Genomic DNA, 27,382 nt, shown 5'->3' on the forward strand with positions numbered 1-27,382 from the left:
TTTAATTTCAAATCCATTGTGGTGGTGTATAGAACCAAAAATTTTAGAATTGTGTCGATGTCCCAATATTTATGGACCTGACTGTACATGATGAAATTCATCCGGTTCAGCAGAAAATGGCTGAATTTCAAACTGTGTGTAGCCCTTTCTGTTCAACAATAGCCGATCATTAGACCAACTTCTATTAAAGGAGCTGGATAACAAGCATTTGATTAGCCACTGCAGCCAATAGCACATGCACATGCTCAGTTTGGTGTGTATTGCTAGAGAGGTTTTTTTTTTTTTCTTGAGAGAGTGCATGTGATCAGCACAGGGCCAATCAGCACTGTCCAGACAGAGGTCAGGGGTTTCACATCCTCCTGGAGCAGAAAGAGAACTCCTCCTATAATCTTTAACCAGTGATCTGCTGAAGTCACAAGACTGCTCTAACTGCTGATGAGAAAATGTATTTAACAGTTTATATTTACTACAATAATTGCATTTCCATGTTGTGTGTACTGTGGGGGGCCAGATATAGTGAATGCAGTGTCCTGGGTTCAGTAACACTTTAAGACCACACTCACCTTTCATTGTGGACACCTATTACTGACAGTGCAGCATGAGTCCTCATAGCAAAAGGGCCAGAAAGTTCTCGATCCTTTCCTGGCAGCAACAAGCTTGTTAGTAGTAGGTGATAGTGTGCTGTTTGACTGAAAAGTCAGAAGAGGTTAGTTCAGAGAATTCAAAAAGTGAAACAAGGGAGTCTGAGAAGAGACTGTAGTTTTTATCAGAAAGAACTCTATAGTAATGAACATACTTTTAGGAGAGATTAATGGAAGCATGAAGAAGAGATATGAAAGGGTAGCAAGTTAAAAGCAAAAGTCAGTGTTAAAGCCCAGATTTTAAGATTAGTAATGCCACAGACTTTGGAGAAGAAAAGATAAAGGGTCGGATAAAGAGTGTGCAGAACAGTGCATGGTTTGTGACAGGCCATAATGACCATACTTTGTGCTCTTACCTGCTGAGACAGTCCTTTTGAAAAGGATGGGATTAACTATGATTACGAGCAGAAGAGGGGCGTAGGTAGTGATATAATGAGGAATGGCATGCTCCAAACCTTCCTCACAGCTGGCAAAAAAAAATCAGACCACATTCTTTATCATTACATTTGTATTACATTTGTAACATTTGAAGAATCATTTTCCTGTGAACAATTTACACTAAAAAGCACATTTTATAATAGCCGAACAGAACAGCTATCCCATGGGTATGATGTCACTCAGCCGGTCCAGGCTGGAGAAAGATATCGACTTTAAAGTCAGGATCCACCCCAGAGTCTGAAGCGGCACCTGGCTCAGCCTCCCAGAAAAGCGCTGAGAGCCTGACCCAGCAGTTCCCTCCCCCTGCACAGCCCAGCGCTCCATTGAGCGCTGGGGGGTGGGGGAAGAGCAGAGAGCGGTGACTGAGAGTCACCGCTCTCTGCGCAGAGAGGCTGTGAGAACTCAGTGGTCAGCAGTCAGTGTTCTCACACTTAGAACCAGTGGGGGACAGATGCCACATCCACCTAGGTAAGTATAAATGGGGGGGGGGAGCCCTACTTCTCTTTTAAGAACGAAGGTTCTTGTGTAGACTGTCTTCTTTTGGTGGGGGGGTTGCCGTCCAATTTTATTTAAGTGCATACTGTAGTTTTTTAAGTGCATACTGTACAGCCCCCAATAAGAGGAAGCGCACACTTGACTTTCATGCTACTTGAGTGCCAGAGATCAAAGTCGCACTACATGAACATAACTGTCATGCTTTTCTATCACCCTAAAAAAACACAAAACGCATAAAAAATGCAACACCAACTCCAACATAAACATCAAAAACCAAAGTTGGGGCTGATATTCCACTTTTAAGCCTACCCATTTGGTCTGTTAAATATACCATTGAAAGTGTATTGTTATATTTTTTGATAAGTGAAAAAAAATACCTGCCATAAATCTTTGAGCTAATACTTTCCTGTGCACTCTGCTTCTGATGCAATCTTACTAGTTAGCACTGTTGCCAGCTTTCTCTGTGGACTACAGATCCCTCCTCCCTATGTTATGGAGAGGAGGAGCAGGGGAGATATTCTGTAGTCACATCCTAGAGAGGGATAATGCTGCTAAAATAACAGAGCATGTTAAATACTGGAACCATATAGATCAGTAACAAGTGTGCTCTTCCCGTTATTGGAGGCACTCCTTAGACTACAATATGCAAAAAATTGGATGGGACCCCCCAGCCAAAAAGTCTATACAAGACAGTCTATACATGAACACTACGAGCCTCCGCTTTCCAAACCAATATACCTTTATTACGCTAATTTAAATATCATATAAAAATTATTGAATGCAAAAAATGACCTTCACCTTTCACCACATAGCAAACCAAAATGACAACATTGTCATAATCAAGTGATCTGCGATTTGTCATCCCTGCATGTGTGGGCAGGTTCACAGGTACAGACATGTTCTTACACCCCTAGAGGCTGACAGAGTAACTTTATAAAAATGTGTGAGGTGGCATTAAGGCAGCACTCTGGTTAACATCTTACACCATGAGTGAACGTCCCCTTCATTAGTTCCTTTAGCATTTCTGAGCTGGAGCACAATAATTCCTTCACTATCAGGGACCTCCATAACCTCTGTCAAGTCACTCATCTCTGGTCAGCTGGCTGCCATGTTTTCTAAGTCTCCAACCCAAAAAAAGTTCTTAGCAGTATCACCTCAGTAAGACTTCATTCAGCTTCACACTCTCATGTAGACCTTTCCTTCCTAAATTCTAATATATTGTGTGACTGCCCTTCCCAGATAATGCTTTGGAATACACCATGCATATACATAAATAATAGGTGTATGCGAGCGCACATATGAAAAGGTCAGCCGCTATGCACCAAGGTAACCAAGTGAAACCTCAAACAAGCAATATAAACAAACATGTGCAGCGCTAAAAATATTAAAATACAATAAAAAGGTACAAGTGAATATATATCATGAATCTAAAGCAGAGATATACCCATAGTGTAGTAATTTTAAATAATTTTAATTGAATGTATTAAAAGCATCCAGGTAAATAGCATCCAGGTAAAATCATCCAGGTAAAAGCATCCAGGTAAAGTGCAATGTAATTAATAGCTGTGCAAAGACATCTAACAGGACTAACTGTCCACACTCTAAGATGGCCGCCGGAGCTGCACATTGCTCCGGCGGCGTGGCGTCACAGCGTTATTGGCTCCTCCTAGGTATATCTCTGCTTTAACTCCCCTGGGAGCATTGATTTTCAGACACCCAGTATCCAGTCTCCAGAGAGGGAGCCTCCTGTACACCCTGTGAGCTGCACCCATCCATCCCTTAAGGGGAACTCTGGTGTTTCCTGATGATCATTTAAAGTCCCAGGATCCATCCACCTTGAGAGGGATTCAACCCTATTCCTGACTTATCTCAGATGACCTTTTGATGACATCAGGATTTATTATACAAACGCGCATTTTATTATGCGTTCCGGTGAGTGCGCATTTCTTCTATACCTGACTGCACAAGCACCGAATTAAGGAGAACGCAGGATTCTTATGAACACTTAAAGTCATTTTATGAACATTTATATGATCTTATCCTCAATAGATTCATGATATATATTCACTTGTACCTTTTTATTGTATTTTAATATTTTTAACGCTGCACATGTTTGTTTGTATTACACCATGCATATTCCACTTAATGACTTTGAATTAACTCACCAGGCAAATCTCATCATCAACGGAATTCCTTTACTGAAACTATTTTCCACATGTAGAGCATCACATGACTTCCTTATTCTTTATAACTTATTCTTTACAATGAATAACAATATCTCCAGTCTCCCCTAGTGCCCCTGCCCTGTGGTCCAGCCCATACTTTTGGTTTGTTAAAATCAATCACTCACAAACACACTGTCCATTTTCTGGAACCCCAATCAGCGTCATGCTGAGGGGACTGTAGGAAAACAGAGTCTGACTACATAGCAGCACAAGTCCTCCTCCCTCCTCCCATACACGGACTTATGCAGGCCATAGATGGGTCGAAAATCGGCCGATTTTTCGGCCGAAAATAAAATCGGCCGATTTTCGGATCGTTAGTGGGCTATTTGTTCAGCCGTTTTTCGGTATTTTGGCCGGTTTTTTTTTTCGGTAAAGTTGGAAAAAAAATCGGTTGATTTTGCTGATCGGCCGATTTTCGCGGCAATAATGGGCAAATCAGCCAATTTTTTACCGATAAAAAATCTGCGCATGAGCAGTGACCTGCAAGAGGCAGACAAAAAGAAGAAAAAGAAGAATAATGCAGGCCATAGACGGGGAGAAAAACTGCAGATTTTTCTTTTAAAAAACAAAAAATCGGTCGTTCAAGCGGCCGACGTTACCTTCTTTGACAGTTCTTTGACAGTTCCTTGACATTTCCAGAGGTTGCAACAATGTATCTATTTGTATCCATTTAGGATACAGATGTTTTTATTCGGAAACAAATAGATACAATGTTTCAACCTCTGTAAATGTCAAGGAACTGTCAAAGAAATAGCGGAGCTCTCTGCAGGGACACTTTTTGCCGGCTGTAGACAGGATGAAAATTGGCCGATTTTTTTTACCATTGATGGTAACGTCGGCCGCTTGAACGACCGATTTTTCGTTTTTTAAAAGAAAAATCTGCCGCTTTTCTCCCCGTCTATGGCCTGCATAAGGCCTGCCTCCCCTGGTATTATTTATTATTATACAGTATTTTATATGCCTCCACAGGGAAGGGGGGGGGAGTGGTGGTAACAGGAAAACCAAAGAGTAGGCTTGCAGCACACTTAACCCTTCCCTGACCAGGAGGCACCATAACCAGGGGCGGACTGACCATTTGGAAACTGGGGCACTGCCCGAGGGCCCAGGGTCAGTAGGGGGCCCCATGAGATGCCCCTGGTACCTTTTCCATAGGCTTTTTTGAGTTTGGTATATAAATCAAAAGTGCAGCGCTGGGAAGAAACACTAAAATATAAATATAAACAGTTCATATGATGATTTTAAGTGACATCAGGTGCCTTCATATACTCGTATCTTTCTGGTAGTAAGGTGCTGTGAGATAAGGTGCAGAAAGAATGCACACTTACCAGAACGCACAATTTAATGAGCGTTTGTGAATATATGTTTCTCCTGTGGTCATCTACTGGTCAAGGATGATGTCTGGACTCTAATATCCTCCCTTCAGTGGTCCTGGATGTTTATCAAGGTGGTCCAGTGTACCCTTCAGGTGATAGCCTATGGACTGCTCTGCAGTGGTAGAGGGAACTCCTTCTCCAGTGGTCAGGCTGTGGATTGATACTCCCCAAGGGAGTCAGAGCAGAGACATCTCCATAGTGTAGTAAGTTTGAACTTTATTAAGGTAAAACGAGGATGTGTAGAGTAAATATACAAGCGATAATGTGGACTAACTGTCCAGTGTTAAAGATGGCCGCCGGAGCTCCACGATGCTCCGGCGGCGCGACGTCATGGCGTTGCTGGCTCCTCCATTTGGAAACTCGGGCACTGTCCGAAGGCCCGAGGTCAGTAGGGGGCCCCATGAGATACCCCTGGTACCTTTTTCAGAGGCTTTTTTGAGTTTGGGCAAGGACACAGGGGCCCCATGATCCCCTATTGCCCGGGGACCCCATGAGTTGTCAGTCCGCCCCTGACCATAACCCAGTACAATTCCCATGTACATTACAAACCAGATATAAACACAGTACATAGTGCAAAGAAACAGTACATTACACAGTGAGGAAGAATTATTAGTAGGCACCTGTCTAAACACGAGGAAGAGGAGTAGGGGACTTGCATCACTGGCATTGCAGTTCTCCCTGTTGGCAAATTTTGTGGCCTGTTCAAGAGACACAGAACTCAAAATGTCTCCTTGGCTAGTTGCCACTGCTAGAGATATAGGAATCTCCAGCTCCCTGGACCTGCTTGTCATGTGTACCATTAGGTAGACAAGCATGTACTGGATGAAAGCTCACTAGATGGAAAGGTTGCAGATCCGCTTGTGGAAGAATTCATTTTCTGTCTCTGCAAACCAGCTTGGAACACTTTGTGTACCATGGGATCTAAGTAGGAGCAGACATTCCTGTTTACAAAAAATGCTGTAGGCCTGAATCTCCAGGATTTTTTTAGTCAATGAAATTGAAGACAGAAGTAAAGCAAGGAGGCACACCATGAGGTTCCCCGCCACTTTAGCAGTTAGCAAAGTAAAAAACAGCAATTTACAGGGAAAAAGACACCAACAGCTCTACAGTTAGCGATCAGCAGTTTTGCGGTCAGGCAGGGAGCTCTGAGGAGAAATAGAAAGGAATAGTTATGACCAGGGCGGACTGACAATTCATGAGGCCCCTGGGCAATAGGGGATCATGGGGCCCCTGTGTCCTTGACCAAACTCAAAAAAGCCTATGAAAAAGGTACCAGGGGCATCTCATGGGGCCCCCTACTGACCCCGGGCCCTCGGGCAGTGTCCGAGTTTCCAAATGGTCAGTCCGCCCCTGGTGTAGAATCAATGAAAACATAAGAGTTTAGCGCTGTTCCTCAAATGTAGTATTAGTGCAATCTACAGTGCTCAATGTGACACCGTCTGCCGGGAAGGAGTCACTCTGTACTACACGACATCTTCTCTCTTTATATTCCCATGGTAGTCTAAAATAAATTAATGTGAATAATGCTGAAGTAAGGCTCCCTAGAAAGACCCCGCCATTCTACAAGCCACCTTCTTACTTAAAGCGGAGCTCCACCCAAAAGAGGAAGTTCCACTTTAAGGACTGCTCCCCCACTCCCCATTAAGGATTGGCACCTTTTGGGGGCAGGGGGGAGCGGGTACCCGAATTTGACAGTTACCCGCACCCACTTCTGATCCAATCACCTAGATGATCGGAAGCAGAAGGTGTCCTCCCTCCCTCCCATGTGACAGGTCCCAGAAGACTACAGGACCATTCAGGAAGTGCAGCGCTTCTCGCGCATGCGCAGTGGGTACCCGACTGTGAAGCCGCAAGCCATCACAGCCAGGTGTCCACACTGAAGATGCCGGCCTCCTGGAATACTGGACGGCCGGTAAAACGGGCTGCAGGGAACACACCACGGGACTGAGTGACAGGTAAGTGGCTGTTTTTTAAAAGTCAGCAGCTACAGTATTTGTAGCTGCTGGCTTTTATTTTTTGAGTAGAATTCCGCTTTAAGATGGACCAAGTGTATCTTCCGGTTTCCGGGTTTTGACTGTGGAACGCATTGGTGCTCAGATTTTAAGCGCTTTTTTCTTCTTGCTATTGTAAGTGTGTTTTTGGCACTTCCTATTTTAATATTAAAAGGTTTTACTCTATAGAAGCTTCCCTCTTTTCTTTTATGGTCCAGTATATGGAAGATTAGAGCAATCCTCTGGGACGTTTCCTTCATGGTCCAGTACATGGAAAACCAGTGTGTTTGAAATCGAAGGGGAATGCACAGTCCTTGCACAGTGGATTGGAGAGCTAAAAAAAGCATGTTAGACCCACTGGGAACAAGGGTCCAACCTTGCGGTGAGTGAGGTGTCAAAGGGGGAGCACGTGTGGAAGCACAAGTTCTTTTATTATCACCCATAACACATTGGAGTACAAGGAACGTGTTTAATGGACTATAATTTTTCCTGATTCAAAATATCTGATTTATGCATGGACACATTTATTTGCTTGATTTGTTATGTTTATTGTATAGTGCTTACTGCATTAATGTCACCTATATTGTTCATTTATATTGATGAATTTAGGTATAGTATTTCTAGGGGGAGGTGCACTATAGTATCACATCTGAGTATGTTCACTTTAGAGGTGAAGTATTTTGTATGCACATCCTATTTTTGCAAAGGAGGGAGGTGGATTGTAGATTTACATTTGCCATGTTTATTGTATAGAGTTTATAGCACTGTTTATTGTTTATATGCATTTGATGAATTTAAGTATGGTGTCTCACGGGGGAGGTGTATCATAGTACCAACCCTTAGATACATTCACTTTAGAGGGGAGATATTGTTTATGCACCACATTTTTTGCATTCTTTGCATTAGAGGAAGGTGGCTTGTAGATCCATCCTTTGTTTCACACATGTTGGATCAGGGGAGGTTTGCAATCCCTGCGTGATACACTTTGTCCATCTTAAGTAGAAAGGTGGCTTGTAGGATGGAAGGATCTACCTAGGGAGCCTTACTTAAGCATTATTTCACATTCATTTATTTGAGATTACCACAGGAATAGGAAGGGGGAAGGTGTTGTGTAGTATGGAGTGACTCCTCCACGGCAGACGGTATTTATCACATTGAGCACTGTAGATTTCACTAATACTACATTTGAGGTACAGCGCTAAACCCTTATGTTTTGACTAACCACCAAATTGCCACATCAGACAGCATAGGGTGGTATGTTATTGACAGCTTGCTATGCTCAGCAGCAAAATGCTAGATGTACAGTCCTAAATGGACTGCTTAACAGTTTAAGTTATTGTGATTTTATGAAGGTCCTCAGCCTTGTGCAGCTCTGCTGGAAAGCAATGCTTTCCCAGGCTTGGCCTTGTGGCTCTAATCTTCTCCCTGCACTATGCAGGAGTGACTACTGTAATTCCCTCTGGTTTGTGCCAAATGACATCATCCCTGCTGATTAGTTCCTGTAAATAGGAAGATCATATTGAAGCTATGAATTAATGGACATGATTTTTGTGTGGCCTGCTGATGACCAATACATTAAATACAAGGAGGTATACTCATAAAGGCTGCCAAAACCCACAAAACATATTTCCAGGGAATGGGTCCAAATGTGGTGTGAAACCTGGTTCGGACAGACTGATTTACTCACAGCAGATTGACATATTAACACACAGTTAAATCCTGGATAAATACTACAGAATAACACATGCAAAATAGAAATACTTACTGAGAAACTGAGGGGTAATATAGCATAGCAACTCCTTCTATGCAAAGCAGAACTGCCAGACCCCAAGTCATTATATGATAAAGGACAATTGTGCTGAAAAGCAAACATAAAAGTTAAAGTGTACTTTATTTTAAAGCAAATTATTATTTCAGAATTATTTTATAATCATTCTCCTTTTAAAATGCCACAATCTGTAAAAGTTATTCTATAAATTTACATTTGTTGAGCAGCTGTTACATATCTTGCCATGCTCCTTCTAAACCTTTGAAGGCTTATTAAAAATGCATATTTAAGAGAGAACTACATAGACTGCCACTGATAACCTCTCCTTTAAAGGATAAGTTCACCTTTTGGACAAAAATAATAAATGTACATTTTTTTGCAGGTAAAAAAAATGTGCATTTATTATTTTTGTCAGAGGAGCCTGTAAAGCATTGCCATGCAGGTCTCCTGCAGACCTGTCAGAATATCTGCTTGTCATACGGGATCTACAAGCAAGCAGATATACTGAAAGGAAGCTTCAATTAACTACCATGGTGCTCCACAGCGTTGTAGTAGTTCATTGAAAAGTACAAGCCCACAGCCACTAAGGCTGTTGGGACTTGTAGGCACTCCTTCACAGAACACTGTGAATGACTAAAGCGGCTGTGTGGGCACGCTGTTTTCAAATCTAACAGATAGTACGGGGAGAAGTTTCCCCATACTATCTGTCAGAGGAAAGGAGGGGGGGGGGGGGAGCGGCATGTAACATGTTCCAAAAATAAACTTATCCTTTAAGATGGGTATACAAGGTCAGTTTTTTTTTTTTGTTCAACCAGTGAGTTGAATGAAAAAAACTGATACATCCCCACATCAACACAATGATGTGTGATACCGGCATCTTTCCCATTGAGCTACTGTATTCTGATAGGAGGGACCCCCCTTGGCTTCTGTAGAACAGTCAATGGTACACACAGACTGGACGTTGTCTGGATCGTGCTGAAATGGTTGATTTTTGGTCCGTGTATACCCTGCTTTAGAATGGCTGCCATGCTGATGCTTTGGCTCCAATAGGTTCTGCTGGCAGGGCCAGAACAAGTATAGTGATAAGAAACTGTCACTTTTCCTGACACTTATTTATTGTATACAGTGGGGAAAATAATTATTTAATCCCCTGCAGATTTTGTGAGTTTGCCCAATTACAAAGAAATGAAGGGTCTATAATTTTCATCATTGGTGTATTTTAAATGATAGGGACTGAATATCAACCAAAAATCCAGAAAAAACACATGATACAAATGTAATAAATTGAGTTGCAGTTCAGTGAGTAAAATAAGTATTCGACTCTCTACCAACCAACAATAATTCTGGCTCCCACAGACTGGCTATGTGCTCATGTGGTACACAGATTAGTCCTGTCAATTTAAGAAGGTGCTCCTAACGACAACTCGCTATGTGTAAAAAAGACACCTGCCCACGGAATCTCTTTCTTCTATTCAAACCTTATCACCATGGGCTAATTTTTTTTTTTTTTTAAAGTCGGCAAACGTGCAACTATAACGAAAAAACCCGTAAGTGTTCACAAAAAATGTGCAAGTGCAAAACACCACATGAAAAAGTGCACTTAGGGGTGTGCTTTGTCCTACTCCTAAAGGGGCTGGACCACTACCCTGATCCCCCGAGGCACGAAGCTCCTGACAGGGACAAGGTTCCCATTTGGTCCTTCTGGCCAAAAGGCCTGGTGGACCACCGTTCCTTGTGTCCAGCCGAAGCCAGACACCCAGTACTTGGTCAGGGGGCTCTCCCGGAGAGAACACCCCCTAGGGACAGGGGAGGAAGGAACCAAAAGGCCACACATCCTCCCCCTAGACTTCAGGGCAGGCCCGAGGACCCACACCCTCCATCCTGTGAAAACACACACATAAGTAAAGAAAAAGTGACAAACGTGGGAGGTGCAATAAATTAAATAAATAAAAAATAAAAAAGTGGTCGTGCCAAATTGTGCACAGACCAGGCCCTGAGGCCTGTAGCAAAAATTGCCCTGGTCCTAGCCAGAAGGCCTGGTCCTAAGGGCTCTGTGCAGAAAAAGTTTGTAAACAAGTGACCATGTGCCATCTTCACACAGTGGGATCCTACACCCAGGTGTTACTAGTGGCACCCCTGAGGCGACTACTCAGGGGGCACTGATTTGCGGACTCTCTGCCTTCCCGACCCCTTGCCAGACAAGGTAGATCCGTTCAAATCAGGAGGAACTGGGTCCTTCCGGTCTCCTCGGGGGAATTACTCCTAGGCCCCAGCTTAACTCGTGGGCTCCCGGTTTCTGTCCCCCCGGTACTAGCCGTCCAGACCCCCATCATAACAGCAGCGGTACTATACAAACAGCCATCCCCGCAAAGCTAGAATGGTCGTGGAGCACCCCCACTTGATACTGATAAGAACAGATACTACACTTGATCTTAGCCAAAAGGCCGAGAAGGCCAAAAGGCCAAGGTTTACTTTAAAGAAAACTTGTACTGAGATACATATGAGGGCTGCCTCCTTTAAAGTACACTTGATGTCAGTCTGTCACCATCATCAATATTTCTGAATTAGTGATCTGCATACTAATTCCAGGTAAGTGTCTCAGAAAGTTCTGAATCAGCTAGACCAGTATTAAAGCTGCACGCATCTTGAGGGTCATGTGTGGACTCTATGGGCTTCTAATTGATGCCCTAATGCACATTGGTGCATCGATGCAATTTTTAAATTCATTTACAGGTGCATTGTAATGAAATTGTGAAAGTCTTCATTCAAATGACTTGCAGGTTAAAGTACCCAAAATGCAGCATGCAGAAGATTTTCACAAAGCTGTGTGGGATTTTATTGAAAATTAATTTGCTTGAAAAATAGGATTTTTGATTTACAGTAAAATTCTTTACTTGGATTGCATTGCACAATAGTAGTATATATATATACTCACTATATTGCCAAAAATATTTGGACACCCTTCCAAAGCATTGAATTCAGATGTTCCAATAACCTCCATGACCACAGGTACAGTTGCAAGAACAAGTATGTGAACCCCTTGGGATTACGTGGAGTTTTGCATGAATTGGGCATAAAATGTGCTCTGAACATCATCTAAGTCACAACAATAGAAGAACACAGTCTGCTGAACATAATACTACACAAACATTAGATATTGCCATGGTTTAATTGCACATAACATGTAAACATTCACAGTGCAGGGAGGAAAAAGTATGTGAACCTTTGGACTTAATAACTGGTTGACCCTCCTTTGGCAGCAATAACCTCAACCAAACGTTTCCTGTAGTTGCAGATCAGACCTGCACAATGATCTGGAGTCATTTTGGACCACTCCTCTTCACAAAACTGTTTCAGTGTAGCAACATTCTTGGGATGTCTGGTGTGAATCGCTCTCTTAAGGTCATGCCACAGCATTTCAATGGGGTTGAGGTCAGGACTCTGACTGGGCCACTCCAGAAGGCGTATTCTGTGCTGTTGCAGCCATTGTTTTGTTGAATTACTTGTATGCTTTGGGTCATTGTCCTGTTGCATCACCCATCCTCTGCGGAGCTTCAGTTGGCGGACAGATGGTCGTACGTTTTCCTGCCAAATGTCTTGATAAACTCTGGAATTCATTTTCCCATCAATGACAACAATCCGTCCAGGCCCTGAGGCAGCACAGCAGCCCCAAACCATGATGCTCACTCCGCCATGTTTCACAGTGGGGATGAGGTTTTGATGTTGGTGTGCTGTGCCTTTTTTTCTCCACACATAGTGTTGTGTGTTTTTCCCAAACAACTCAATCTTGGTTTCATCTGTCCACAGTATATTTTGCCAGTAGTGCTGTGGAACATCCAGGTGCTCTTTTGCAAACTTCAAACGTGCTGCAATATTCTTTTTGGACAGCAATGGCTTCCTCCGTGGTGTCCGCCCATGTACTCCATTCTTGTTTAATGTTTTCCTTATTGTAGATGTGTCAACAAAAATGTTAGCATGTGCCAGAGATTTCTGTAGGTCTTTAGCTGACACTCTGGGATTCTTCTTTACCTCATGCAGCATTCTGCGCTGTGCTCTTGCAGTCATTTTTACAGGATGACCACGCCTAGGGAGAGTAGCAACAGTGCTAAACTTTCTCCATTTGTAGACAGTCTGTCTTACCGTGGACACATGAACATCAAGGCTCAAGGAGATACTTTTGTAACCCTTTCCAGCTTCATGCAAGTCAACAATTCTTAATCGTAGGTCTTCTGAGAGCTCTTTTCTGCGAGGCATGGTTCACATCAGACAGTGCTTCTTGAAACTAGTAAACCCAAAACAGGTGTGTGTTTTTTAAGGGCAGGACAGCTGTCAGCAACACATCCAATATCATCACACTGATTGGAGTCAAGGTTGGCTCACTCCTGGCTCCAATTAGCTCTGGGAGAAGTCATTAAGCTAGGGTCTCACATACTTTTTCCTCCCTGCACTGTGAATGTTTACATGTTATGTGCAATTAAACCATGGCAACATCTAATGTTTGTGTAGTATTATGTTCAGCAGACTGTGTTCTTCTATTGTTGTGACTTAGATGACGTTCAGAGCACATTTTATGCCCAATTCATGCAAAACTCCACGTAATCCCAAGGGGTTCACATACTTTTTCTTGCAACTGTATATAAAATCGAGCACCTAGGCATGCAGATACTTCTACAAACATTTGTGAAAGAATGGGGCACTCTTAGGAGCTCAGTGAATTAAAGCATGGTCCCGTGATAGGTTGCCACCTGTGCAATAAGTCCATCCATGAAATTTCCTTGCAACTAAATATTCCACAGTCAACTGTTAGTGGTATTATAGCAAAGTGGAAGCAAATGAGAACAACAGCAGCTCAACCACAAAGTGGTAGGCCACTTAAATGACAGAGCAGGGTCAGTGCACACTGAAGCGCACAGTACGCAGAAGTCGCCAACTGTCTGCAGAGTCAATAGCTAAAGACCTCCAAACTTCATGTGGCCTTCATATTAGCACAACAGTGCATAGAGAGCTTCATGGAATGGGTTTTAATGCCAGGCAGTTGCATCCAAGCCTGACATCACCAAGTGCAATGCAAAGTGTCAGATGCAGTGGTGTAAAGCACACTGCCACTGGACTCTAGAGCAGTGGAGACATGTTCTCTGGAGTAACCAACCACGCTTCTCTGTCTGGCAATCTAATGGACGTGTCTTGGTTTGGCGGTTGCCAGGAGAACGGTTCTTGCTTGACTTCATTGTGCCAAGTGTAATGTTTGGTGGAGAGGGATTATGGTGTTGGGTTGTTTTTCAGGGGTTGAGCTTGGCCCCTTAGTTGCAGTGAAGGGAACTCCTAAGGTGTCATCATACCAAGACATTTTGGACATTTTGGACATTTCATGCTCCCAACTTTGTGGGAACAGTTTAGGGATGGCCTTTTTCTATTCCAACATGACTGTGCACCAGTGCACAAAGCAAGGTCCATAAGGAGATGGATGAGTGAGTTGGGGTGGAGGAACTTGACTGGCCTGCACAGTCCTGACCTCAACCCAATAGAACACCTTTGGGATGAATTAGAGCGGAGACTGCAAGCCGGGCCTTCTCGTCCGACATTATTGCCTGACCTCACAAATGCGTTTCTGGAAGAATGGTCAAACATTCCCATAGACACACTTCTAAACCTTGTGGACAGCCTTCCCAGAAGAGTTGAAGCTGTTATAGCTGCAAAGGGTGGGCCAACTCAATATTGAACCCTTTGGACTAAGACTGGGATGCCGCCTCAACCTTTGGAACATTTCCAAAATCCGCCCCTTCCTGACCAATAACACCATAAAACAACTTATTCACACCTTGGCGATATCCCACCTCGATTACTGCAACTCCCTCCTCACTGGTCTACCGTTAAACAGGCTATCCCCCCTTCAGTCTATTTTAAATTCTGCTGCTAGACTCATACACCTTACCAACTGATCAACGACTGCTGCCCCTCTCTGCCAATCCCTCCACTGGCTTCCACTAACCCAACGTATAAAATTTGAAATACTAACCACTTCTTACAAAGCCATCCACAACACTGTCCCTAGCTACAGCACTAACCTCATCCACAGATACCGCCCAAATTGCCCACTCCGCTCCTCCCATAATATCCTCCTCTCTAGCTCCCTCATCACCTCCTCCCATGCTCGCCTCCAGGACTTCTCCAGAGCCTCTTCCATCCTCTGGAACTCCCTACCACAGCATGTCCAGTCAGCCCCCACCCTGTCTGTCTTTAGGCGATCTTTGAAAACTTATTTTTCAGGGAAGCCTACCCCACCTCCACCTAAGAACTGTACTTGAATCACCTCTGCCAGATCATCCCCCGCAGCTATAAACTCCCCCTTCCTTTAGATTGTAAGCTCCATGAGCAGGGCCCTCCTATTCCTTCTGTACTGAAATGTATTGTAAATGTACTGTCTCCCTTATATTGTAAAGCGCTGCGCAAACTGTTGGCGATATATAAATCCTGCATAATAATAATAAGCGTGTAAAGACAGGCTGTTGAAGCCCAGATTTAGAGGAACAGGGGTCTATTGGATTTGTCATCCGTATACTCTTGAAGGCTAGGAAATCGACTTCTCCAAAAGTTTATCATTGCACTTGGAAGTCTTATTTCTGCTTGCACAAGTCAGGGAGGTTCAATCCCAGGAAGTACCCCAATATCAACATTGGATCATGACCTGGTCCTGTTCATTAATCAGAAATCCCCTTTTAAACCTCCTAGGGATATTTCTTTGTCTTCCCTTACATGCAAGATTGGCTTTCTCCTCACCATCACTTTCACAAGGCACGTCTCTGAGTTGGCAGCCTTAACACATGTAGAAACCTAATGTCCAATCTCCTAAAAGCAGCAGCATACCCTGTATGAATCTTAATTCTTGTCTTATACAATTAAGACATACTATATTTTCATTCCTTTGCATTTTACCTGTGCTGAAAAAGTATGGCAATGCCTTCAGCAATAGTAAATTCTCATCGTTTTCTAAACATTAAAATATCAATGACTTCTGTTTCTCTTAGTTATCTCAAATCAGGACATAAAATCTATGTTAGGATACTGACATTTTTTGTATAGTCTCCTATTCTGACTCATGTGAATTGCAGATGAGCTTACTACTGCCTGAGGCAATTCAAAGATATCTTTGTAGCATGTGAATACTGTGTGAATGAAGGCATGACCTCTCAAATGAAATTATTGCTATGCTGAACATCATATAAAACTGAACTATGGAATTGAGAGGACATTTTTTCATTATTTATTTAGAGAAGCAACCCACATTACAAACTAAGTTCTAATTGAAATCAGTAAGCTTGTTCACACTATTGTGGTGTGGCACCCCAGAGCACCTTCTGAGCGCACTTGCATTGCACTGCACAGTAATGTTAAATTAAATGTTAATTAAAATGAACAGGCTGCCTTTTTGCAAAACACGTTACCAAACTTACATACAGCAGCAGACTAGGCAAGGGTGAACAAACTCTAATCTTAGCTTGTAGAGAATCTATATGTGTTTGACTAACTTTACAATTCACTTGAGTGAGCTAGGTTTGATCTTTTAACATCACAGTAGTAAATATAGTGATGTTTAGTTGCCATTAGTCTGGGGGTCAACAACCAGTAGATCGTGGTCTACTAGTAGATGACGTCCAGGTGACTGATAGATCTCTGGCTTACCAACTATCCCAGAGCATCAAACAGAGTGCAGTGGGACTACTTGTAAAATTGGAGCTGTAATAGGGAGCTAGAGCCATGTAAGCCGATGCTTCCTCTGTAGTACCAGCTCCTGTCCCATGCGGTCTGATTCCAACTGCTCTCCACCTCTTATCCCGGCTAACAGTCTCCAGAGTGGAGCCAGCAGCAGAAAAGAAGAGATCTTCCGGACACCAGGTGTGCTGTGCTTAGCCAAACACTTCTATTATATCATGCGGGTCTGGCGCACTTTCTGAAAGTTCACCACACCTGCAGGATATAATAGGCGTCTATGGCAAAGCGCAGCTAACCAAGGAAAGTTGCAGATGCACTGCACTGCACCCACGGTGCAAGTAAACTGCAACACATCAGTGTGAAAGCAGCCTTACAGGGGGATCAGGATAGTAAGGGTTAATTTACATTTGCAGTTTGGGAGTGCTATAACTCCATAGTGAGGATGTCTTTTTATTACCCCAACCGCACCCCCTTTGGCTGTAGATGCCCTGACATCTAGGACACTCATATGTGAATTTTAGTACTTTCTGCGCAGGATGTGGCAGACCAGTTCTTTTTGAAATTTGCATATCAGAGCACATGTAGCTTTCAAAAAGAAATTCAGGGGTGTTTTGGACACTTGCAGTGTTCCAATAAAGCATCTATGGGCTCCTTCACCCTTTGACATGCTTTATGGTAACACAGGTTTCCATGAATAGGAAATACATACCCAAATCCATGGCGTCGCTACAAACCACCTCTTATTGACCACATCCTTGTTAAGCCCATATTTATGCAGTTACTTTTATAATCAACAGAATATCAAGAACAAGATAATTATGGAGTGCGACTCTTCATCTTATATTTGCTTGTTGCTATTAATTTAAATGTGTATTGGCCTAAAGTGCTAAAAGGTCTTATTAAAAAGACATGGAATGATATGAAAATGCAGCTTGTAGGAGTATGGAACATTTGTTTATTGTACAAGATGGGTGCTATGTGGTGCCGGTATTTGGGTTATGGTCCCTTTATGGGGAAAAAAGGTGTGTACTCAGGGGTCTCACCTGTCATGGTTGAGGTATTCCAGGGTAGTCATGTAAAGGAGAGGACTGACTTGCAGTTCTCTCTGTATTAGCAGAGAAGTATTCAAGAACCCAGAATTGTGGAGGTTCGGAATGACATTCAGGTGGAAAAAGAGCCTCCACTCCTAACTACGGGCACTCCAGTCCCTATGGGGTTAAGCAGCCTCCAGGAAGCAGCACATAAAACAGGAATCTCTGGATATTAGATGTGGGGAGTAGGAGTTTTGAGAGAGACCTGCATGTGTGCGCTGGGAGCTGCCAAACAGTCCCAGTTGGACTGGGCTAACCATGGGGAAAATCCCATCTATGAACTTTATGTTTCTTTCTGTTTTCTTTATGCTGTTTGTGCTGAAGATAAGTGGACTTTTCTGTTATATTTTCTAGAGTTAAGTGAATTCCGTGTTGCTGCTTTGCTTGCATTTAAAAAGGCTTTGCACATGGTCCTGAGGCGCTATACCCCTGAATATTACAATATATATTTACCTGCATACCCTACATTGCAAAATGTATGGAAGTACAAATGGCATGACTGAGCCCTAAATGTATCTGTAGATGCTGCTAGGTTTAGTATTATCATGGCACTGACTGGTTTACTATGGGTGAAAATTACTTACTCAACAAACTACAAAGCATAAACATGATTTGTTCAGTTATTAAAGCAGGAAGCAATAGAATGTCTGGAATCCCTCATAGATACATTTTATATCATACATACATATATACTTTCATTTCAAACCTTCATGAATATCAAGTGTTAGCTAGAATATTCCATCTGCTATGGAGCAATAAAAATATTCTTTATGTAAGGCAGGTTTTTTTGTACTGTTCGCTGAAGGTTACATAATGATTCCTTGGCATTCCAAGAAATTTGGGAATGATGGGAACATTACACTTGATGTTATCTGAACACTTTATCCACATTCCATTATTTTTCAGTAAATGGAATATACAGTTGCAAGAAAAAGTATGTGAACCCCTTGGGATTACGAGGAGTTTTGCATGAATTGGGCATAAAATGTGCTCTGAACATCATCTAAGTCACAACAATAGAAGAACACAGTCTGCTGAACATAATACTACACAAACATTAGATGTTGCCATGGTTTAATTGCACATAACATGTAAACATTCACAGTGCAGGGAGGAAAAAGTATGTGAGGCCCTAGCTTAATGACTTCTCCCAGAGCTAATTGGAGCCAGGAGTGAGCCAACCTTGACTCCAATCAGTGTGATGATATTGGATGTGTTGCTGACAGCTGTCCTGCCCTTAAAAAACACACACCTGTTTTGGATTTACTGGTTTCAAGAAGCACTGTCTGATGTGAACCATGCCTCGCAGAAAAGAGCTCTCAGAAGACCTACGATCAAGAATTGTTGACTTGCATGAAGCTGGAAAGGGTTACAAAAGTATCTCCAAAAGCCTTGATGTTCATGTGTCCATGGTAAGACAGACTGTCTACAAATGGAGAAAGTTTAGAACTGTTGCTACTCTCCCTAGGCGTGGTCGTCCTGTAAAAATGACTGCAAGAGCACAGCGCAGAATGCTGCATGAGGTAAAGAAGAATCCCAGAGTGTCAGCTAAAGACCTACAGAAATCTCTGGCACATGCTAACATTTTTGTTGACACATCTACAATAAGGAAAACATTAAACAAGAATGGAGTACATGGGAGGACACCACGGAGGAAGCCATTGCTGTCCAAAAAGAATATTGCAGCACGTTTGAAGTTTGCAAAAGAGCACCTGAATGTTCCACAGCACTACTGGCAGAATATACTGTGGACAGATGAAACCAAGATTGAGTTGTTTGGGAAGAACACACAACACTATGTGTGGAGAAAAAAAGGCACAGCACACCAACATCAAAACCTCATCCCCACTGTAAAACATGGCGGAGGGAGCATCATGGTTTGGGGCTGCATTGCTGCCTCAGGGCCTGGACGGATTGTTGTCATTGATGGGAAAATGAATTCCAGAGTTTATCAAGACATTTTGCAGGAAAACGTACGACCATCTGTCCGCCAACTGAAACTCCGCAGAGGATGAGTGATGCAACAGGACAATGACCCAAAGCATACAAGTCATTCAACAAAACAATGGCTGCAACAACACAGAATACGCCTTCTGGAGTGGCCCAGTCAGAGTCCTGACCTCAACCCGATTGAAATGCTGTGGCATGACCTTAAGAGAGCGATTCACACCAGACATCCCAAGAATATTGCTACACTGAAACAGTTTTGTGAAGAGGAGTGGTCCAAAATGACTCCAGATCGTTGTGCAGGTCTGATCTGCAACTACAGGAAACGTTTGGTTGAGGTTATTGCTGCCAAAGGAGGGTCAACCAGTTATTAAGTCCAAAGGTTCACATACTTTTTCCTCCCTGCACTGTGAATGTTTACATGTTATGTGCAATTAAACCATGACAACATCTAATGTTTGTGTAGTATTATGTTCAGCAGACTGTGTTCTTCTATTGTTGTGACTTAGATGACATTCAGAGCACATTTTATGCCCAATTCATGCAAAACTCCACGTAATCCCAAGGGGTTCACATACTTTTTCTTGCAACTGTATTAATAAAATACTCTTACAAATTCCAATAGTGCATTTTTACAATGTTTTAATGTAACACATATGAAAGTCAAACACATTTTGGTCTTTGGTTAAGAGTTAAAAGAACTAGTCTCTTTATAAGAAAGCAGAAACAGAGTTTTTAAAATGGTTGTGCCAAACAAAAAAAAAAAAAAACACACACCCCAGGATGTTAAAGAATTAGGGTATGCCGTCTTTGATAAAAAAAATAAGTGTTGACATGCCTGACCCAGTGCAGGCAAAATAAAGGGAAATGCTGCCATCCTTGCATTACTTTTGCATAACCATCTTGCAATTCCTGCCAATCAATCATATACCAGCCTAGGGATCATACACCTCTAAAATGATGGCAGGGATACATTAGTTCTTTCCTTATAAACGCCATATGCAAATACACATGTCTGTAGATGATTTTTTTGAGAAAATGAATGACAATTAACAATCATGGTAAAACGTTTGAATGACAGCTGGAATAAAAAAAATTAGATTTTTTTTTACTACAATAAGGAAGCTAAAAAGTTTAAAGCTCAGCCATTAATTCTTTACATACAGGTGTGAAGGAGCCCTTTGTATCCTCTCATGTGGTAGTACTAATGATTTGTGATTGGCCCAGTGCTGTCACATGGAGCCAGGGAGCTAGTCAGCCCTGTGTAAGCTCGGATCAGCCAATACAGGGCTGCATTCTTCCCTGAATGGTGTAGAGAGGAATATGTATATGTACTTGTGGGTAGAGGGGGAACATCGAAGCGAACTAGTTATGTGGCCAGGGCCAGCACAGGTTTGCTTTAAACTGCAGTAGTATGATTCACATTTTACTCCCCCCCTTTTAGTAGTGTAATCTTACCTTTGTTTTGCTCTCCCGTTGCTCCATTCAACTCCTGTGGAGCAGAGAAAACCTTTTCCATAAGATCCAATTCATTCAAGTCATAGCTTACACAGGACTATAGACCCACCTGATGTGACAGCGCTGGTGCTCCCACATGGTCCTCCCTACCTGAAGGCATCAGGTAGATGAACAGCACCACCACCAGATGAACAGAGCAGCAAAAGAGCAAAGGAAAGGTGAGTATGAGATGCTGAGGGGGGAGGATGAGTACAAAAAAACCCTGTTCTGCATTGGCAAAGTGCAGGTTCACTTTTTATATCTATCTGGTAAAGGTTATGGTTGCATTTTAAAAGTCGCCTTTAAGATGTTTCCATCTTCTGTGGCACAGTTGCTGTAATCCATAGAGAGTGCTTACAAACCTTATTCCTGCTGATCGTTTAACCACTAAGTAGGCATCCACTGCATAGCAGAACAGCCACCAGAAGCTTGCACTGTAGAACAGCTGTATCCACATCTACAAGAAAACCGGAGGTCCCATTATCAACATAACACATTCTCTGGCAAGAACAAAATGTTAAAAAAACTATTCTAAATCATTTCTAAGAGTCAATATTCTTAGGAAATCTCATAGTAATCCCCTCCCATAATGTTTATAAGTGGTGCCTGTTCTCCCTTTGTTTAGTTCAACATCTGCAGTTCTAACAAAATTAAGGCTAATAGCTACTCCCAGACATCAAATTATAGTTGGATGTTTAGGAGAGATCTGACCACTGAGAGATCATTCTGGTAAAATATATTTTTAATATAAATGCACGCTTGAACCTGCTATGGAAGATTTAAAAGGAACAGTTAAAAAAACATCCCTGGCACCAGTTGTTTTTTTTGAGGGGGGAAAACTAACCCATCCATCTAATGCTTTTCCTAAGAAGGGAATATCTGCAGAAGGTTAGGGAGTACCTACAGAAATAAAGCTGTGATTGTAACTGGACAAACTTTGTAAAGATCATTTTATACAACACGTTGCCTCTACAACATACCCTCCTCTACTCCATCTCACTGGGAAACATGCACAGCTGCAACTGTAAATCACAAGTTGTATGATGGAGGCCCTCTCCCAACTATATCCCTTGATTCCTATGGAATCAGCACAACCTGCCTGAAATGACACAATGCACAGTGTAGCAGAAGAACCAGACTGCTGACAGAAATCACACTCAGTCTTTGTGATTGAGGCAAGTACACACTATAAAAGGATGTGCTTTGTTCATTTTTTTTGTTAGAGGTTTACAGTCACTTTAACAAAACTTTAAAGTGAATCTCACATGGACTAAAAGCTGCCTTAGATAACAGCGGTGATGAAGTGCAGGTATCATGTGGCAAATACTTGTGTCAGTCTCCAATGCATGTGGCCATTTGGAGACCTTTTGAATCCTAGGTTTAGGCTGTAACTGAAGCCTCTCCAAGTTTAGGATTGTGCCTCAACTCTCCTGATGGCAAATCCTGTTCTTTTTTATTTACCTGTCAAATGCCAGAGCCTCTACTGTCTAACCACTAAGGTTCTGTATGTAAACTGAAATAAATGGGTGTAGCACTAACCCCTTAGGAGTCGCTAGAGATTTTGGATTCCCCTATAGCAACACGTATTTCCTTCATACCTTGCACACAGGAAACAGTAAACAGTCCTTGAGCTTATTTTTTTGGATTTTATTGAAGAGTATTGAACTTGGATGAGGTAGATGGGTGTATGGGATGCCCAGGGTAACTGTAAACTGAGGACAAACTCCTTAACAGCTATGTACAAGTCCATTAGACAGAAATCCTCTTCTTGAAGAGCTATTCAGCCTCTCCTGGTGTACCTCCTCAGACCCCAGATGAAAACTCCTCTTCACCCAGCGGTCTTAGGGAATCTTTGGGCAAGGGGGGCCAGAATCTGCCACTTTAGAATCAGCAGTCCCAGATGGGGGCTAGTCAGGTTTCCCATCAGAATGCCCTCTCCCCTTATCTGGCCCAGGGTGTGTGGGATTACTTACTCAGTCCTCTGCTGCAAGCTGGTGGGCTGGGCTGATGCCTGCCTTCAAGCCTTAAGCTGGGTTGGTTCCTTCCCTCCTTCCAAGGTTGTTCCCTCCCAGGGGACAATTGAAGGTAAGAGATCATCCCTTCCAGCTCCTGCGCCTGTAGGTAGGCTTTTCTCCTGGGCCCCCTCCCAGGCTTTTCGCTCCAGCCTGCTCATTCCATCTTCCACCTGAACTCTCCTGCTACTGAGCAGGCTCAGTCACTCTTAAGGGCTGTCCTAACCCCATGCCAAGCCTCCAGCTCGAGGATTGGCCAGGATCCCTTAAGAGTGCAGACCAGCTGCTGCACACCCCCACCCACTGAGTTCTAGAGATTTCTCCAAGTCTCTAAATGAGGGGGAGGTATCAGTGAGCTGATCTGCAGAGCCTCTAAGCCCTGACCCAAATTTGACCCTCTAACTATTTCTCCCTGGCTGCTACTCCCTTCTAAGTACAAAAATATTATAATCTAGCTTCTCATACCAAACTAGGATGGTGCTACATGGTTCTATAATTTTGGGGTTTATATCTGCTATAATTCATTGGTTCTCTATGCACAGTTGTACACTAGTGAAGAAGGGAGAGATTTTACAGGAAACGTACTATTCATTATTTACTTCTAACCTACAGTAGGTATACTTGTCTGAAGAATTTCTCAGTTGTAAAAACCCAGAGGTAAGAATGAAAGAGACCACAAACTGTATACTGGAAACGTTATATACACAAACAACCAGCTACAGTATATAAAGCTCAACAAAATCATAAATGTGTATGTTTATCTGAATAATTCCTAAGGAATAAAAATATTTAAACTTACCGCACTTCCCACACAAAAAGCAGCATGTAAAACACTGGTATTGTTAATTTCTGATATATTGCCAACAAATGATGGAGAGGATATCCATACCGTTGACCGAAGTATAACACCTGAAAAGACAATTACATGATGAGCATAAGGCAAACTGGACTAAGGTTCCAAGGCACTGAAGAAAAAAAGGTCAGGAATGTTTTTTGGTGTGTCCATGCTTGGTGAGGACCAAAAGCAAATGAATAGTCATAAGTATCACAATGCACATTGATACATCAAAAAGCCAGTTACTCGCAGGAGTCAAACTTTTTTTTTTTTCTTTCCTTCTCCCGAACTATAGTAGCTGCCAGAATATAAATAGATTTATCTAGCCCCATCATATAGCCAGAAAAGCATCACCCTTATTCCCTGTTGCAGCTTGCTGGTGTCACCTGCTTGCATTCATTGCATTACTGAGGTTCTCTCTGTGGTCTCCTGTTCCTATAAATTACATAAATACTTTCCAACTTCCAATGGCTGAAAACATGTTAAACTTGTAGCATACTGCAATAAATCCTAATTGTCTCACAAGTTGGAATCCTCTGCTCTTATTTGATTTCTGCAGTGCAAAGGATTAAGGGAAAATAAATAAAGACAATTGAGGTGGGTAAGCTAGCCATACACTTATAATTTTCAGAGGAATTACAGTCAATTCTTACAGTGAATCGATTATTAAATAGACTTTTATTGAAAAATCTGGGTCAATTTTTTCTTTAATCAGATATATTTTTATTGATGAAAAATGTTTGTACAGTGTTAGTGTATGGCAAGCTTTAAAGCCTATGCCCAATAAAAAAAAATACTGTAATCTGTTCCCGAAGACTTAGTTATTCTCCATTGACTGCAATTTACTTGTCACTTATACTACATACACAATATTAACCACAATCAAAGCTTACATGTCAAATAAATCTTTTCCTGTGACAGTAGTGTGTCTGCTCTCCACATAAATCAGTGGCCAAATGGAGATGATTGCTATTGACCTTTTACAAAATTTCAAAACTTGTAAATCAATGTGTGGGCTGGCGGAGCCACTCCAACTGTGCCATGTTGAGAGGAGGCGGACTCACCAGGTGCCCTGCACATGGGGTACCTTTGCTTTGGTGAACTCCTTCAACAATGCCCAGGACCAGGCGGAGAGAAGTCAACCTTATGGTGGCACTCCAGCTTAGAGAGCAGTCATACACTGTGTTTTGTGTGTAAAATGCAGAGTTCCTCTGTAAAGCCTTCCATCTCATGCCACTACATACCTTGCTTTTAACATGTTGCATTTAAGAAGGACACGTTATGCCTGTGCCCTCTCCACCTTTCCACCGTATGTCTGCCATCTCACTCCCAGTTACAGAATGGGGTCCTGCCGAACTTCTGTGTGGACCTCATGTGTGCTCTCAGTTAACTTTTTACTCTCCCTCATACCACGTGCCTTGGCTGTGTCCCTGGTTGTTATGGGAAATCAACCACTGAGGAGAGAGCCAGATCATCAACCCCTCGCTACGGAAAGACCCTCCACCCTGGCGGGTACCACGCTGCACGACAGACTGCTGAACACTTCACACCATTACTTGGTTACTTACTTGGTTACTCATAGCAACCACACTCCTTTTCCACTTGCCTTGCCAAGTTAAATTTTTGTAGTGGCATTGCTTCATACCCCAAATCTGCTTTCAATGACCCCAGTTATTTTATATGCCAGGAACCAACTTACGCCCCATTTTAAGTAACTTCAGACCAGGCTTTAAACAGTAGATGCAACTTTTACTTAAAGAACTGCAGCACAGTCCAACAAGACTAAACTAATGGCCCAGGCATATCCTTACAAGGTGTTATCCCACTGCTGGCAATGTCCATACCATGGTATTCTCCTGTGTCTGATAGCTTTGAACAGACTGCAGGATGTAGCAGTGCCCCTCCATAGCTGTATGGGATTACAGCATCCTGGTCAATCATGCGGCAGCAACCCATGACCCCAGCCTTCCCCCCTTACATATATATGTCACAGGGCAGGTAGGCCAGGTTCCAGAAAACCTGGGGAAAAAGTACAGAAAGTTAACCCCTTCCTTAGCCTCAGCCAACTGGCTGCCTAGCTACCTAATGTAGGTAACCTGCCTTGAATTACTTTGCAGCCTGCTTAGATTGTGTATTTTGGGGGAAAGAAGGAATGCATGTGATATATCTGATGGAGTGGATTATGGAAGTATTGCTATGTTATATGCTTGGGGAAGGGATAAGTTTACTTTAGTTGTAGCAACCTTGGTGTCCCAACATTGAAATTCTGCTTTTCCCAATAATTATTTAAGTAGTGATTTTATATGTAGATCAGCAATTATTTTAGCCATCATACTGTATTCGTCATGACCATCATTCCTTCAGCTTTCCTTGTTGGGCTATAAGCCCTTCAGGCATAATAACATTTAAGCAACTGAAATTCAATGATCTGTAAAATGGACATTACATAAATCAATAGAACACCCAAAGATACTATTTTAGGACTTTTAACACTGGCTGGGTAAAAAACTCAGTCACTTATTATATCTCCAGATGTGAGACATCCTCTCCACAGTCCCCTTTACAATGGTGTCCTAGTCATGTTGCTAAACTCCACAGTAGGTTCAGTATACATGGGTGCCAGATTCATTACATAAATCAACTGAACACTCAAAGACAATACTTTAGGACTGGATTAGCGTTGGCAGGTTAAATAACCCAAGCACTTCTTAGTTTTACAAATGTGAGTACAATTGTGTCCTATTCATGTTGCTATACTCTGCAGTTATGAGTTTCAGTTTACAAGGGTCCCCGTTTCAGAACCAAATGTTGCAGGCTTTCAAGTGGTCTCTCAAAATTCAAATACTTAATTGCACACTTATCAAAATGTTTTGTCAGTTCATGGGACTGATTCATTAAAACTCTAAGAAAGAAAGTGAAAAGAAATGTTGTTGTCAACAGCAACCATTTGGCTTACCTTGCCTTTTATTGACAACCTTAAACCATAATTCTGATTGGTCAGACAACTATTCTAAATGTGTTCTGATTTTCTTTTTTCCGGTTTTAATAAAATACAGTTTTGCTAAAATGTTTGCACACTCTTGCAAAAACCATGAAATGTCACTTACATTGAAATGACTGATCATGCCAAAAAAATTATTTTATTTAAGTGATCATATGAAGGCATTTATTATCACATAGTTGTTTGGCATCTTTTTAAATCATAATGATAACAGAAATCAAGATGACACAGGGGTTAAAATGGCAAATAAAGGTTAATTTCCCACATGTGTGTTTTTTTTAAATTGCAGTTAGTGTCTGTGGTGTGTATAAATAGTCAGTGAGTTTATTGGCTCTCATGTGGATGCACTGAACAGGCT

The 27,382-nt window shown here is 42.3% G+C and overlaps 1 protein-coding gene and 1 pseudogene across 2 annotated transcripts in view; both read right to left on the reverse strand.

Annotated features, from left to right (window-relative positions):
• The window catches only part of LOC149459999 (G protein-coupled receptor 143-like), an 85,736-nt gene that overhangs the window by 26,198 nt on the left and 32,156 nt on the right, over nucleotides 1-27,382 (reverse strand). For both annotated transcript variants that reach the window (XM_089680286.1, XM_089680285.1), the window contains exons 2-5: nucleotides 23,988-24,097; nucleotides 21,539-21,633; nucleotides 8,929-9,021; nucleotides 998-1,107 (exon numbers count right to left, since the gene is read on the reverse strand). In XM_089680286.1, coding sequence (XP_089536412.1) covers nucleotides 998-1,107; nucleotides 8,929-9,021; nucleotides 21,539-21,633; nucleotides 23,988-24,097 — 408 coding nt within the window. The remainder of the gene's footprint in view (nucleotides 1-997; nucleotides 1,108-8,928; nucleotides 9,022-21,538; nucleotides 21,634-23,987; nucleotides 24,098-27,382) is intronic.
• Nucleotides 11,307-11,387, reverse strand: LOC149460000 (U2 spliceosomal RNA; annotated as a pseudogene).

The sequence above is a fragment of the Staurois parvus genome, unplaced genomic scaffold (genome assembly GCF_062004578.1).
Source record: "Staurois parvus isolate SC_StPar_1 unplaced genomic scaffold, SC_StPar_1.0 ptg000238l, whole genome shotgun sequence".
Lineage (NCBI taxonomy): Eukaryota > Metazoa > Chordata > Amphibia > Anura > Ranidae > Staurois > Staurois parvus.